This window comes from Cucumis melo, chromosome 12, assembly GCF_025177605.1.
Source record: "Cucumis melo cultivar AY chromosome 12, USDA_Cmelo_AY_1.0, whole genome shotgun sequence".
NCBI lineage: Eukaryota > Viridiplantae > Streptophyta > Magnoliopsida > Cucurbitales > Cucurbitaceae > Cucumis > Cucumis melo.
Window position 1 is genome coordinate 9,754,565 of NC_066868.1, and position 16,870 is coordinate 9,771,434.

At 33.1% G+C, this 16,870-nt stretch overlaps 1 protein-coding gene across 1 annotated transcript; it reads left to right on the forward strand.

Moving 5' to 3' along the window:
* Positions 1–1,356: 1,356 nt before the first annotated feature.
* On the forward strand, positions 1,357–3,843 carry LOC103500687 (protein RGF1 INDUCIBLE TRANSCRIPTION FACTOR 1). Its single transcript, XM_008464078.3, has 3 exons — positions 1,357–1,579; positions 2,211–2,432; positions 3,389–3,843. Exons 1-3 carry the CDS (start codon positions 1,370–1,372, stop codon positions 3,623–3,625), a joined length of 669 nt encoding a protein of 222 aa, XP_008462300.2. The 5' UTR covers positions 1,357–1,369; the 3' UTR covers positions 3,626–3,843.
* The last annotated feature ends 13,027 nt before the right edge of the window (positions 3,844–16,870 follow it).

The following is a 16,870-nucleotide window of genomic DNA, read 5'->3' on the forward strand; positions in this document are numbered from 1 at the left end:
AACCTTCCCTATAATAATGCCAAATATATCTACAAGATTTTCGAGTTTTTTATATTAAATAATTTATTAACAATATGAGTAATTATTATTAAATAACACATAAAATATATATTTTTAATCACAATTTAAAATTATATTTTAGATTAGATTTCTTAATTTTAGCGCAAATTACGTATATCCATATTTTCTATTGCTTTTTATTTTAAAAAATTCTATTTTGGTGGCAACGCATGTTACATTTTGATGAAGAAGCTACTCGACAAGAAGAAAATCCTTTGCTTTGCACCGAATGTATGAAGACTTTGAAGGATTTGAAGGGGATGAGGCTAGAAAGCTCCAATCGTTTCTACAACTACTGAAAGACTTTGAAGGTTTAAAAGACTTTATTAAAGGTTTGAAGGGGACGATGCTTTGATGGTGATGATTTTTGGCTTTTGAGAGGAAATTAGGATTTTGATAGGTGTTAATTGATTTTAGTGCAAATTACGTTTACTTGTATTTTTTATTGCTTTTTATTTTTAAAAAAATTATTTTGGTGGCAGCGCAAATTACATTTTGACGAAGAAGCTACTTGCAATAAGTAGAAAATTCTTTGCTTTGCACCGAATGTATGAAGACTTTGAAGGATTTTAAGGGGATGAAGCTGGAAGCTCCAATCATTTCTGTAACTACTGAAAGACTTTGAAGGTTTGAAGGGGATGAAGGGGACGAAGTTTTGATGGTGATGATTTTAGGCTTTTTTTTTGGGGGGGGGGGAGGAATTAGGATTTTGATAGGTGTTAATTGATTTGATTGTGTTTATATATATGTAAAAGTTAAGGGATAGATGTAATCATTGTTTTTTAGGAGTTTTAGTTAATTATAGGATATTTGTGGTTTGTTGAATAATTGTATTTGATATGCAAGTTTTTCACTTAGGTAGGGGTATTTAAGACATTATCGCAATAATTTTTTTTCATATTTTTCGATTTCTCTATTTTATCAATTCAAATTAAAATTTATCATTTATCCAGAGTAAATTTTCTATTTTACTATTTTTCTTGTCGGTCCTAATTTTAACCCGTATTGGGTACAAAATAATAGTCCAAAACCAATCTAGGACATACAAAAGGATACACAATAATACATTCTTCTCCACCCAATCTCTCCCCCTTTTTCAAAAAGAAACTATCAATAAATTTATTCTGCCAACGCGAATATTTAATTGGGCAAAATAGGTTTTAGCGTAACATCCAAACGCGGCCCGTTCCTAATCCAATCGCACGGCTGGAATCCCACTTGACCTACCATCTCCCAATCCTGACCGTCTATTTAAAATCCAAATAAACTCATGATAACTTTGCCTTTCATATATTCAGATATTTGGTCCATGAGAAGCAAAGCAAAGAGAGAGAGAAGAATGGGTGCAATCCCAAGATGGCTTGAATGTCTACTGTCTACAACATTTTTCAATGCTTGTCCTTCACACAAACAAGCTCCAAGAAGTGAATGCAATATGTTTTGCCTTGATTGCTCCCATTCTTCCTCTTTTTGCTTCTATTGTAGATCCAACAAACACCATCATCATCATGTCATTCAGGTCCTTTCTTCTTTCTTAATTCCTTCCTTCCTTCTTCTTTCTTCCTTTTCAATTCATTACTGGTCGAAAACTTTTTCACTGAAATCGGCATACTATTCCAAGAAATAATGATGAGGGTGCTCCATTACCAATATGTGTGTATAGGAGGTTTGATTTAAAATAAAAATATTTGTTATCTCAGGATGTAAAAACTATATAACAGGATCTATAACTTTGTTTAAAAGTAAAACTGTCGCTATTATTAATATATTTGTCGAATTGAAGTCATGTTTAAGTTTTCGTAAGTTGAATTATGTTAATGTGTAAAAAAAGAAGAAATTAGGATTTTAATGTTTTTTCGTCTCTTCAATTGGTTGGTAGTGTACTTTCTTGGTGGCTTTCTATTCTTCTTTGTTTTGATATCATTTTCTGTTGTTTGGGAAAGTGGGGTTGTGCAAATGTCATTCTAGCTTTTGGATACAAGTTTAAAATATGTTTTATCATATAGGATTAATGCATGGTTATAAGGATTAACTTTCTTTACAACAATAAAATGTGAAATACATTTTACAAAAATAGTTCAACGGTATAAAATTGTCGAACATATATTTGGAGTATTAAAAGAGTATTTGTTTTGATTTTGCATGTGTAGATTCGAAGATCTTCATACCACGACGTTGTAAGAGTGGCCGAGATAGAGAATGTTTTGGATATAAGTGAAGTTCAAACTTATGTGATAAACAGTGCAAGAGTTTTGTTTCTAAATGAGAGACCTCAACCAAAGAGCTCAACAAGTAAAGGAGGCTCTCATGTGTGTGAGATTTGTAGTAGAAGTCTCTTGGATCCCTTTCGTTTTTGTTCTCTTGGTTGCAAGGTAATAGGTTTCTACCTCCATCTTCTCGTTATTCTATTTAGGTTCGAAATATTTACATATAAAAAAGCATTCTTCACGTCTCCATTAATATGAGTTACGTTTCAATTACTGAGACTTCAGCTTCTTAAAATTATTTATAAGTTAAAATGAGTAGGTAACAACAAAGTGTTATCAACTTGTTGGTCACGTGGCTATATATTTTTTTTCCTTCTAAAAACATTTGTGTAATTATAATAAATGTGATATTTTGTTGGCAATTAATCAAGTTTGTTGCTATCATAAAATATATTATTTGATATTCATATAGAAGGGTTATGCTAATATTAAAATATATAGTTTCATAATTGAGATGAAAATATACTCTCATATATGTTTTGATTTTATTTCAATGAAATAGACATGTTACTCATAAAATCGAAATTTACCTACTTTTATATATGTGACCTAATATTGGAGGGTGTAACTTACCTAACCCACAAAATGCCTTCTATATATTAGAAAAAACAATACACATTCAAAATAATAATATATAATAACCACCCCTATTATCTCTTTTTTTCACTAAAACCAATTCTTTCTTTTAATATTCAACAACCAGCAACCCTTTCATTGTGAATAATAAAATATCAAACACATACAAAAGAATAAATATGAAATTGAAATATAGAAACCAAGTTTGTTTAACATCTTTTTCATCTTGAAAAGGTTATATATAAGTTTAACGGGCTATATAATTATTAAAATTAAGTATTCTATCATTTCTTTTTCGATTAATTATTTTGTATAAGTTAAAACTTCATATACTTTATTATTATTGTTTCGACAATATAGGAGAGAATAAAACATATGTAACGTACTTTAAAAATTGATATTACAAATATTAAGTTAGATGAATTTACATATTTTCCTTAGTCAATATTCTCTTATTAAACCAACTATTTGGATGAATGAACTAGGTCATCGGAATAAAGACGAACAACAATTCGAGGTTTTACTCAAGAGGAAAGAATAATGAGGAAGTTTTAGGAAGAAGATTGGGATCAAAGGAAGAGGATGAAGAAGAAGAAGAAGACGAAGAAGGATTGCGTGTAGGGAGAAATGAAGAAGAAGGTGAGATATACCAAAATCACACGCTTTCTTCACATTCCAATTCAAGGAGGAGGAAAGGCATCCCTCAAAGAGCACCTTTTTAATTAACTTAATTTAATTAATTTTTTTCCATTTCATTTTTAATTTATTATGTACCAACTCATTTTTCCTTTAAATTGTTTTTCTAAAATATGTAATAATTCATAATTGTAATAATTCATTGCACTGCACATGATCTCCACGTGTAATTATTAATTGATATCTCACCATACACAATTATTTTTTTTTTTTTAACAAACCCCACATTTGATTCTTAATTATTATAACAAACCCTTCATTGGATTTATATATGTGTTTGTGTCTTTGTTGTTTATTCGATCTATTTATTTGATGGGAAAATTGCGCATTGATAAATTGTAATTAATCTAATCATTGAGTTTTTACTTTTGGTAATGTTATAGTTAAATGATGAATGAACATTTGACGGTCGAGACTAAAATATTTTTAATTTTTATATTTAGAAGTTTGGAGTATAATAAAATATCTTAAAATTAAATAACTAAAAGGGTATCATATATGCTCCAAACATTACTACAAAATCAATTAAATTTAATTCAAATGTTGAAATCTAACTTTATCATTAAGATTTTTATACGAACGATCATATTTTAGGGGCTAAATGAAAAATGTATTGAAGTTTATGTTGGAATGGCTGTTATAGAAGAGAAATTGAACACATGATGCAATGATGAATTTCCTTAATAGTTATGTGGTCCTTGAAATTGAACACCCAAGTTTTAAAGCAGAATTTCCATAATAATTATATTTGACGCTTAAAAACTGTCAAGTAAATCTCCCTTATTCTTGACACTGGATTACTTGACATATTGAAAAGCGTCAAGTAAACAAATACTTGGCAGGTAAAAATCGTCAAGTAAACTTAGTTTTGTAGTAGTGGTAGCTCCAAAGAAAACCTGCCAGATAAAAGCTCGTAGAAAGATGGTTGAACTGCAGATCTCGCTTTCTTTAAGATCTTTACGCCTCACCTAATGTATAAAGTGGTTCAAAAATTGTCGGTGTCTCCATGTTAGAATTGTCCTGATCTTGTTTGTCTCGATCGAATCTATACCAAAAACCTATCTAAATGCTAATAGCTTTTTGATTGTGCTAAACAATGGAATCAAAGTTGATAGAAAAACATAATGTGGACAAGAAAAGCATGAAAACAAAGAAGAAAAGAATGAAGAAGCTACATATTTTTCATACTGAATATGAATATTGAGGGAGTCCAATTATAAAGGTTGGTTTGCAAAACAGTTCACACAAGGATTCGTGATGGTTCAACTTTAATGGTGAAAAATGGATATGTAATGGTTCAATAAATAAATATTATTTTATTCCTCATCTCACCACGCAGACCTGCTCGCTCAAGCGGCAACATTCAGTCTAGAGAGATCATCGAGTCCACATTTGTCTATCTCCTCACCCGCTTTAAAACTTTTGTATCGATCTCTTTGTACCACTATTGACTGGTAAGATATTAATATTTCAAACGATGACCATATGTAACTCAACCTCAATCCTAAGTGAGATTGTTAGGGTTTATGTCTGATAGCGTTGAAAATTAGCTATCTTATCCTGCTTAACTCAGGGTCGTTCTAGTACTTTATATCTCTATTTCGTTGTTTTGTGGGTGTTGTGCTTAATTCAAGCCATTTTGGGCCTTAATGCCCATTTCAGAACTAATTGAGCTTAATTGGAGGTTTAGAATGTCATCGAGCAAGAAAACGCAAAGAAATGGAGTTCGACACGAAGGAGGCTCGGCTCGCAACACTCCACAGTTCTTTGAGCGATGTCGAAAAGCAGTAACGTGCCTTTTTCAGGAAAGCCTCGAGCATCATGGCGCAATCCATAAGCATCGTAGTGCTTTGAACATAGATAGAACTTGTAAGGCGCATGCGGCATTAAGTGTTGGAGAAAATGCAAGAATTAAATAATAATTTAACTTCCCCCGACGTCTTGAACCACGACGTCGAGAGTGCTCGTCTCTACCGACATATATTTTTAAGCGTCAGAGATGAGCCTTTGTTCTAACAATGCCTTCTTTGACGCTTATTTCTACGTCGAGAGAGCCTCGATTTCTTGTAGTGATATTTGTTTCATTTATTTCGGTTGCATTTGTTGTATAAACTTCATGGTCAAAAGGCCTAAAACTTTTATTATAAATGTAATGTCATTTCGATTCCATTCTCTCATGTTACACCCTACCCTAAAGCCCCTCTTCCCTAGGCCCAAAATGACGACATAAAGCTGACTGACATCATTCTCCATCGATTGAAAATTGTCGACCCTAATTGTAACGAACTTAAAACAATCTCTAAACAAAAGTACAAAGTAGGGAAAGACATTTAAAACTTGAAAAGAATAAAACTTCAAATAAAACAACTTCATATCCATCCAACCTATGGACAACCTATTTAAACAAGTTTTACATAAACATAAATAGAATCAGAGTCCAACAAGACAACAATTAAACTCAGAGTCAACTCAAGAGTCCCTCAATAGTCTATTACAGATACAACAACTAAGTTCTTTACTAACTTAATTGCAGACCATCATACATGCATAGAAATTAGTTGTACTAATATTAATCCAACTTCTAGTCGAGCGGACGGATTTACAATTAGGTGTCGGAACTACGATCTCTACCTATAAGAAAAATAAAACATTGAAGGGTGAGCTATAAATCCCTGTAAGTGACTGCTTTTAAAATATAAAACATGTTTATCGAAAACTATGAGCAATAAATAAGCTAGCTTAGCAAAGCAACACATCTTCTCAAGTTTAACTAAAAAACTTTTCTCGTTTCTTAATTTCTTGTTATACCTTGACTTTCATATATCTATGAGACGAAACTCTAGGCATCATTAGTACCATATCTCATTATATCCACTATGAGATGGAAAATCTAGGCATCTATAGAGGCCCTCATCTCTGTCTAGTCTCTGTGATGGAAACTCTAGGCATCCACTTGATACCTTAATCATTACATGACCTCTGTGCACAGGAAAATCCCTTGTAGGGTTGCTATCAACTCAGGAAATCTCAGGTATAGTCTAAAACACATTCATCAATCTCATGTTAAAACTTTAACTCAACTAAAGTAGCATGCTCATACTGAATCTCTTGCATTAGGCAAAACTCAAAACTAGCTTTGCATGCTTAAATAATTTCTTTGCTCTAATACTTTCAAAAACTCAGTATTCAAATACATATTCATAAATCTTATGTTTACAGAAACATTTCTCAGTTTGAATGCTTTAGAAATTCAGCTCACACATACTTGCTCATAACTCATTTCTATACTTGAAACTTATTTTTTGTAGAACAATTATAAATATAGCATATTCAAATACCTTTACTCAAAGCATGCTTTAAATAAAATTTTGTAAATCAAGATTAGAAATTCATTTTTGCCACTCACAAACTTTCAGCTAATACCTTAGTCTATATATTTCCCTATTTCCTTTTGCCTTGAAACAACAAGAAATACGCAAGTCAACTTAGGTTCTAAACTAAAGAAATTACCTTGAACCTCTTCCCTTTTTCTTTCAAAACAAAAAGGTAGCACTTCTTCTAGCTAACCTTGTTTCTCTTGACGGCTTTGGCTTTCTCAAAATCACTTTTACAAGCTTGTCCTAGCTTAAATCGAGATCTTGAATAGATTTAGAGTCTAAATCAAAAACCCCCTAACTTAGCAAAACTTGGTCTTAAGCTTTTTAAACAAAGTAGAGGAAGCTTGAACTTACTTAGATGTAACCCTTAAGCTTTAACTCTTTCCTTGTAGCTAAACTTGCTAAAAATCCCAACTTTTCGGTTGCTGCTTGAAGAAAACCCAAATCTTGTGTTTGATAAACTTCCTTTACTTGCTTTGGCTCAAAACCCTCAAGAAAGCTCACTCTCCTCAAGCTCTTCTCTTCTCTCTTTTCTTTGGAGTAAAATGGTGAGAAATGAGGGAAAGTGTGTAAGACTCGTAATTTGAATAGAAGTATTTTTTAAAAAGGCATTTTGAAGTATTAGGCGTTTTGAAGGATAAGACATGTTGAAGCTAGGCGATGGGCTAAGGAAGTACGCGTTCAAGCTCAGTGAAACAAAGAGAAGGCGTTTTGGTGTGTCAACGCGAGAAAAGCAGGCGAAAAGAGTTTAAAAAAATCTGAGAAAATTTATTAAGTATGATTAGTCAATGGACCAAGTGTTTGGTTAAAGTTAAGTATGGTTTGGAAAGGTGTTAGACCTACACGTGTAACACTTCAAGTAAGAGTTGGCGAGCTTAGGGAGAGCTTAAGAGGTGACTAATCCAACTTTAGGACTAGTATAAATAGGAGGAGAGGACATAAGGAAGGAGGATTACGCTAAAATCTCTTACAATCATTCTGCTGAAAAAGGTCATTAGGCAAGAAGGGTTTTGGGCTAAGCATTTAGAAGGAGAATTACGCTAAAATCTCTTACAATCATTCTGTTGAAAAAGGTCATTAGGCATGAAGAAGGGTTCTAGGCTAAGCATTCAGAAGGAGGAAACTTAGTTTACGAGTGACTTTCTTTAAAGAATGAACATAGCTTTCTAAAGTGTCCTTCTAGAGTCTCATGTTTCCTTAGTAATGTTGTAATACATGTTAATCTTTATGAGATAACATGATTTCTAAAGAAAGTTTCTAACTTATGTTTTCAAGCTAAAGTTTCTATGTGATGTTAGCATGCATGAAATACATGTATATGAGAGTAAACCATTAGCATTATTTTTATCATAAGCTAGCTATTATGTGCACATAATGAGTCAAGGCAACCATGGGTGAAAGAACCACAAAAGGGTAAGAAGTTTGCCAATGCGTTGAAATGAGTGTATTGAGTTAATAGCCTGAGCAATGGAAAATGAATCAGGAAATTTCCAAGGAATGCTAATGATGAGAGCAATCACAGTAGTTTATGCGTGGAAATGGTTCATGTTCTTGGCAAAAGGAATAAATAGAACTAAATGTGTGTTTTATGTTTTGAGTGAGATGTTGAGAGCCTGTTTATGAAAATAATTTTACATATATGCCCAAAAATGATTTCTAAAACCTCACTCACTAAGTATTTGACTTGCATTTTAAGTTTTCCTTCCCCAGATATCAAGGCGTTGGGTCAAGTTAAAAAGGGTGAGGCAAGTAGCTACGTGTTGAGCCATTAGCCAGGCATTCTAAGTTTGATTTTAAAGAAGTTGTGCTAGGCGTTGAAGACCTAAAGTCTTGTTTTAAGTCTTTGTTGTAAAGAAATCATGTATAATGTAATTAAAACGCCTGTTGTTAAGTAATAAGAGAAGTTTGTTTGTATACTATCTTCTATCTCTATAATAATCTTCTTTCAAAAAATGGCATACTTCGAACACCTTCCAAGGTCCTGTAAAGTGGAACAAAAAGAATATGTCCTCTCTTTGGACAAATATTCAAAACCCATTCAGTTTTGAATGACAGAAATGGGTGCCCACAAATCTTTTTCTATAGTGGTCAACATAGAAGCTTTAAATTGGCTTAGAAGTACTTTTAAGTGCCTGATAACTACACCATCAACAAACTATTTTTTTCTAGAGAAAAGATTTGAGAACCACCACATTTGGGTTAGAAACTTAAAAAATAAGTGTGGAAATATGGCAGAAGTCTTTAAGGTGGACTATAAAAGTCGAAAATCATGCATCATGATTCCATAAGAGGACGAAAAAAGTGGGTGGGTGCCATTCCTTTTGTTGATCACCCAAAAGGTGAAGTAGATTCAAAGGCACAAGCAAGATTAAATCTACACAATCTTTCTCTGACTTAGATTCGCCAAAAAGATCTTATGCTAAGGTTCTTTCAAAAGGAATCATAAGCGATTCAAGCTCGTCATCAGGTAGTAGTTCTTGTCCAGAGCAAAAACTCTCACTTTCCATGGTTATCATTCGTAGATTTTTTCATGATGAATGGTTTAAAATCTCAAATAACTTGAAAAAGCAAATGGAAGAGGATTTTTTCATTCAACCGTTTCATACTGAGAAAGCTCTGGTTCATTTCAAAAATAAGAAGTCTATGAAACTACTTTGCAAAAACAAAGGGTGCACTATCGTCGGTAAGTACTTTTTTAAATTTAAGAAATGGTCCTTTGCTCAGCATGCAACAACCAAGATGATTCCTAGTTATAGTGGATGGACTAGCTTCGGGGGAATACCATTGGACAGTTGGAATATGAATACTTTTTATTAGATTGGTGAGGCTTGTGGAGGATTCTTGAAAGTCTCTTCTAAAACCAAAGAAGGAAAGGATCTCGTAGAATCAAAAATCAAAATTAAATACAAATATTTAGGCTTCATCCTTGCAAATATAAGAATTACAAATGGCACTGGAAATAGTTTTATAGTCCAAACAGTGGCTCATGCAGACGAGAAATGGTTATCGAAAAGGAACGTTCAGAGACATGACACATTCAAAAGACAAGCAGCAGCAAACTTCAATGAATACAACTTAGAAGCTGAATAGTACAATTTTGGCAAAAATGAAGCACTTCCATCCTATATTCACAAATCTAAGAAAAATAAAAGCATTAACGAAGACTTGATCCCTCTATTTAATTCAATTAATGTCAAAAGATCCATATCCTTTGATCGAGATAAAAGGAAGCATCGGGCAAACAATAGACAGAACGATGAGTTGGGAAAAGGAAAGTCTTTAATGCACAACAATGATGAGAAGATAGAAATTGAGAAAGAATCCACGCCACAATCCAAACAATGACAATAAATTTAAGAAGGTGGCCTCAAAAAGGAAAGTTTCTTTTCCTTTCCCAAGAAACAAAACCATTTTATTATAATCCCACTCGTGCACCAGCATACAAACCCTCCATCAATATCTCCCCTGAAGGCAATCAAAAAGTCAGAAGAGAGAGATCTTTAAGGAAAAAACTTCACCATGTCATTATAGGGTTAAAAATAAACCCCTTCCTTGTTTAAAAATCCAACCGTTACAAATCATTCCAATAATTAATTTGACAGAAGGGGAAATAAATATGGCAGATGAAACAAGATTACAACTCATGATTGACTTAAGGAATATTCCTCACCTAGACAATCAAGAGTAAGAACATGATAAATACAGTTCAAATGGGGTGGAAGAAATAGATATCTCAAGCTCAGAAATAGTGATGGAAACTCCATTACAACAGTCTTCAACTCCAGTTAGAACTGATAAGGGGGATCACAGCAGCATTAATGAAGACATGCGCAGAGGATATAAAAGAAAAGAATCAAGAGATGAAGTATGGATTTCAAGAGACAATTAGTGATATGGTTAAAAGAAAACAACCATAAATTGTCTCCAAATGTGATAATGAATGATTTGAGCACTTTCAACTTAGAATGCCCGAGAGGTGAGTTGTTAATAGAGGGAGATCTAGCTTCTGTACTTTTGGAGAACAAATGTGTTAAATGAAAGTTCTTTCATGCAACACAAGAGGGTTAGGTTTTCCCTCCAAAAGAGCAATAATAAAAAGTACTATTTCCTCCTACTTCCTAGTTGTTGTAATTCTTATTGAGACCAAGTTAAAACTTGTTAACAAATTTTGAGTTAAATCTCTCTAGAATCAATTAAGTGTCAAGTGGGCAGCTAAAAGTGCAAAAGCAAAGTCTGAAAGAATCCTAATAATTTGGGATGATTTGAGAAACAAGTTGCAATCACACCAAAAATGATTGTTTACAATCACTGCAAATTTTATCTCAAATTTTGATAAAAGCTGGTGGCTTATTGCTTTGTATGGTCCTGCTAAAAGAAAACAAAGAGAAGACTTATGGACACAGCATGCAGTTTCTTCGTCGACAATGTTGGTTAATGGGGGGACTTCAATGTGATAAGATTGAGGGATAAAACCTCTGCTTCCAACCCAGTTAGGCTAAGCATGAATAATCTAAATAAGTTCATCCAAGGAAACAATCTGATTGATCCTCCACTTACAAACAATAAATACACATGGTCTAATTTGAGGGATCATCCTATTCTTTTTCGTATAGATCATTTCCTTTACTCAAGCAACTAGGAACAAGCTTTTAACCTCCACTCATCAAGAACTTTATCTAGAACTATCTCGGACCATTATCCCCTTGTTCTTGAATCAAATGAGCTTAAATGGGGTCCCTCACCATTCAGGTTGGAAAACAATTCCATGAATGAAAGAGTTTAAAAGTAATCTATCAAAATGGTGAGAGAACACCAAGCAAAGTAGGCATCCGGGTTTTGTCTTTATACAAAGACTTAAAGATCTATATAGACCATTAGAGGTTGGAATTCAACAAAACAGAATCATTTGGCGAATTCTAAGAAGAATATTCTCTAGGAAATAGATAAGATAGACTAATTGGAGGAATTAAATCTAATAGATCATTGTGAGAGCAGTAGAAGGTTAGCTCTAAAATCGAACCTTGCCCAAATTTCTCTAAAAGAAGCTCAACATTAGGCCCAACAAGCCAAAAGAATTTGGATTAAAGATCGTGATGAAAATAATGTATACTTCCACAAAGTTGTACAGCAACGCAAAGAAGAAATTTTATCTTTAAAATTATAGACGACCTTGGCATTCCTCAAAGTACAAATGCAACAATAGCTGAGACATTCATCAACCATTGCAAAAATATCTTTGGTAGAGGCTAAAAAGACAACATTTTGATTGATAATTTGTATTGGTTCCCAGTTAACAGCTCCATGCATAATCACATTGTGCTCCCTTTGATGAGGAAGAAGTGAGAAAGATAATTTTCTCCATGAACAATAATAAAGCATCGGGACCAGATGAATTCCCAATTCAGTTTTATAAAAAATTTTGGAACCTCCTCAAGAACGACATTATGAAAGTCTTTAGTGACTTTCACAGGAAAGACATAATAAATAAGAACGTCACCAATACTTATATTGCCTTAATTGCAAAAAAGAATATTTGTAAAGTTGCTAAAGACTTCAGACCAATCAACCTCACCACATCCCTTTACAAAATTATTGTTAAGACTTTGGCCAACGGGTTGAAAATTACCCTTCCTGGAACTATTGCTGAAAGCCAAATGGCCTTTGTAAAAGAGAGGCAAATCACCGATGCAATATTAATGGCTAATGAGGTTGCTGATTTTTCAAAATCAAGCAAAACAAAGGGTTTCATTTTAAAGCTGAATATCGAGAAAGCGTTTGATAAAGTAAGTTGGAAATTCATTGATCACATGCTTGAAAAGAAGAATCATCCAATTACTTTGAGGAAATGGATTAATGTCTGCATTAGTAATGTACTATACTTCATCCTCATAAATGGAAAACCACAAGGTCGCATTAACTTAAAAAGAGGAATTCGACAAGGTAATCCAATATCCCCTTTTATTTTCATTTTGGCAATGAATTACTTTAGTAGGCTGCTAAAACACTTGGAAAAGAGACAGATGATTAAAGTTATTTCTTTTAATAGCGAATGCAACCTAACTCATATCCTCTTTGTGGATGACATTCTTTTATTTATTGAGGATGACAATTTCTACATCAATAATCTACAAATGGCTTTAGAACTTTTTAAGAAAGCATCCGACCTCAACATAAATCTTGCAAAGTCAACTATCAGCCCTATTAATGTTTCAACATCTAAGGCAGAAGCAGTTCCTGCTAATTAGGGTATTTCATTCCAACAACTTTCTCTAACATACTTGAGTTCCTCTTAGTAGTAAGCCTCATTCCAAAGCCTTCTGAATCAACCCTTTTTAGCCTCTCCACCTATCAGCTTTCAGTCTTTAAATCATCAATGTTTCTCTATAAAACAATTGAAAATCATTCGAGAAACTACTTATGGAAGGGGAATGACAAAGAATCAAAAGAAGCTCATCTGGTTGGGTGGTCGAAAATCACTAAGCCAAAAGAAAATTGAGGGTTAGGGATAACTCCTTTGAAAGATACAAACTTTGCTCCTCTCTATAAGTGGCTTTGGAGATACCAAGATGAGCCAAATGTCTTGTGGAGAAAAATCATTCAATCTAAATATAAAAGAAGTTACATTGGCATAATTCCAACTGAAAGCAAATTCAGTGTCGTCAATGCTCCATGGAGATCCATTACAAAAGGCCTATCTTGGTTTAAGAACAAATTATACTTGGGATGTGAATAATGGTGAACTTATTTCTTTCTGGCATGGTAATTAGAACAATCTAAGCCCTCTTTCCATCCATTTTCCAACGTTCTATGCACTTTCACAGACGGAAAATGCTTCAATTAAAGACAGTTGCGACAATAATACAAGAGAATGGAATATCTCCCCTATGAGGCCTCTTAATGATAGGGAAAATCAAATTTAGAGCCAAGCTCAAGAAACCTTCCCAATTCCTTGCCCAAGTAAAGGTATAAGCAAGCCCTTATGGAGGTTAAATGGCATTAAGGCCTTTTCAATGGCTTTGGTGAAAGAAGCATTCATGATAGATCAACAAGGAACCAACAATGAAGTAGATGGAGTTTTATTTAAAAACCTATGGAGATCGCCTGTTACAAAAAAAAATGTAAGTTCTTCATTTGGATAACTCCTTTGGATAATGGACCAAATGAAGAACTAAACACTTTGGAGAACTTACAAAAAAAGATGTCCAATGTTTGTCTCAACCCAAACTGCTGTATTCTTTACAAAGCAAATATTGGAAATAGAGATCACGTATTTATCCATTGCAACCAAGCAAAAGAACTTTGGGGAAGATTTCAAGCCCAGACTAGACAAGTTATTGCAGGTAATAATGTCAAATCATTTTGCCTCTCTCTATGTCAATTGAACCAAATAAGCAGAAAAAATGTCATCTTCTTCAATCTGGGGGTTGTTATTCTTTGGTCCTTATGGCTTGAGAGAAACAACAGAATCTTCAACAACAGCAATAAAAGCATGTTAAACCTATGGGAAGATTCTTGTTATTTGCGAGGTTTTTGGTGTATAGCCTCTATTCAAATATTATAAGCACAGTATCATAGCACTAAATTTTCAAGTTTTAATATACTAACTTTCTTCTTGGGCTCTCCTTCAACCCACTTGTACCTCATTGGCTTTTTTATAAAATGTGATGTTTGGGAGTCCTAGCAGTTTCTCCCTGTAGTGACTCCAAACATCTTGTTTCCTTCTCAAAAAAGAAAAAAAGAGAAGTTTGTTTGTTGTCATGTGCGGTGTTTTCTTATCGCTTAGTTGTTATAAGAGTTCAAGTTCAATCTAAGGGTTAAGTTTAAATTTTAAGGATTTAAGATTGCACATTGGCATTTCATTTAAGGCATCAGGGCTAATCAGGTTGCGTTTGCATGTCGTAACGCGTGAATCAAAACGCTTTACGATGTGAGGCGGGAATTGTGTTTCTCTCACTTAGCCTTCCTTTAGAACATAATTTAGGTTTCTTGATGGAAAGAATAAACTATTTGATGAGGCAGTGAGAAGACCAATTCCTAAGGTTTTATTTATAGACATCATCCATCATGGAGTTTAATTAGGGCTTTATCTTTTAACCTAATGAGCCTAATAAAATAATAGACCTGAAAGTGATAAATAGCATATAATGCAATTGGACCACATTAATAATAATGTTATATTTAAAATAAATCTAACATTCTTCCACTTGGTCCATTGACATTATTTACCATATACGTTCATAGACATAATGCGCAAAATTAAACTTCATAACATATCATGCCAAGTCAAAGAAACTACTAAAGAATCACGATGATCATACATCATTGCATTAACATACTCCCTTCTATGTATCACTGAAATAGTTCTTCAATTAACATGATCTATAATAAAGATAATCAATAATGGTCCAACAATAAGTGTCTTTATCAAAGACAATGTCCTGTTTGGTTTACATAGTTCATTTATGTATATACTAATCATAAGAACAGAACTATAAGATAAAATCAGAAACATTAAAGAAATGAGTTCAAAGTGTCAAATAACATAATCTTGATTTCAATAATGATATCTACTAATGCCCACACATTTAACATGATCATTGAATGCCTATGGTAGCAACCCTTTAGTTAATAGATATGCAATCATAAGTTTAGTGCTAATGTGTTTGATTGACACTCTTTGTTTCTGAACTTCTTCTTTAACGACAAAGTATTTTAATTCCATACATTTAGTACCTTTAGAATACTTGTCGTTTTTCTTTTAGAAGAAAACTGCTTCAAAATTATCACAATAAATTCTCAGTGGCTTGACAATACTGTTGACAACTTCAAGTCTTGAGATAAAGTTCTGTAGCCATAAAAACATGAATTGTAGTCTCGAAGCATGCTACAAATTCAACATTCATAGTGGATGCAGCAACAATGCACTGCTTTGAACTTTTTCATGAAATTGCTTCTTCAACTAATAGGAACATATAGCCAAAAGTGGATTTTCGTGTACCCACACATCCGACAAAATATGAATCTAAATATCCAATCACCACAACATGATTAGATCTCCTGTAAGTAAGCATATAGAACAAGGATTATAATTAAACTTACTCTCGTTGATTCTTAGGTATATACATCGATCAACAAGTTTTCTTTAAAACCAAAATATGTGATAGTATCATTGCACTTAAAATACCATTTTATAGAAGCTTGAAATTCATATATTGACCTCTTTAATTTACACACATATGTTTCTTTCCTTCAACCATAAAACCTTCTAGTTGATCCATGAACATTTCTTCATCTAGATTCCTATTTAGAAAGGTATTTTTCACATCAATTTGATGAAGCTCTAAATCATAATGAGCTACTAAAGCCATAATAATTCTTAATGAGTCCCTTTTCGAGACAAGAGAAAAGGTCCCTTTGTAGTCAATGTCGTTCGATATTGTCATTTGAGTCAAGTTTACTCTTAAAGACCTATTTACACACAACTCTTTTACTTTCCTTTAAGAAATTCTACAAGGTCTTAGACTTCATTATCTTTCATTGATTTTAACTCTTCTTTCATGACATCTAACCATTTGGCAGAATTATCTTCTTTAATGGCTTGTGAAAACAAAACTGGATCATTATTAATACTTACTTAAGTCAAATTATGACTCATGTAAATAAACCACATAGTCATCAGAAATGGTTGATCTTCTTTGTCTTACATATCTTCTTAACTCTATTTCTTATGGCCCTCAGTTACAGGTTCATTTGTTATAACATCATTATATGGTGTTTGACCATTAATTTGTTCTTCTTGTGGATTGTTAACAAAGTCGACAACTACAAGAACAACAACTTGAGAAGAAGTTATAGATGAAGGAATCTCCACCCTAACTTCTTGAATTTTCACTT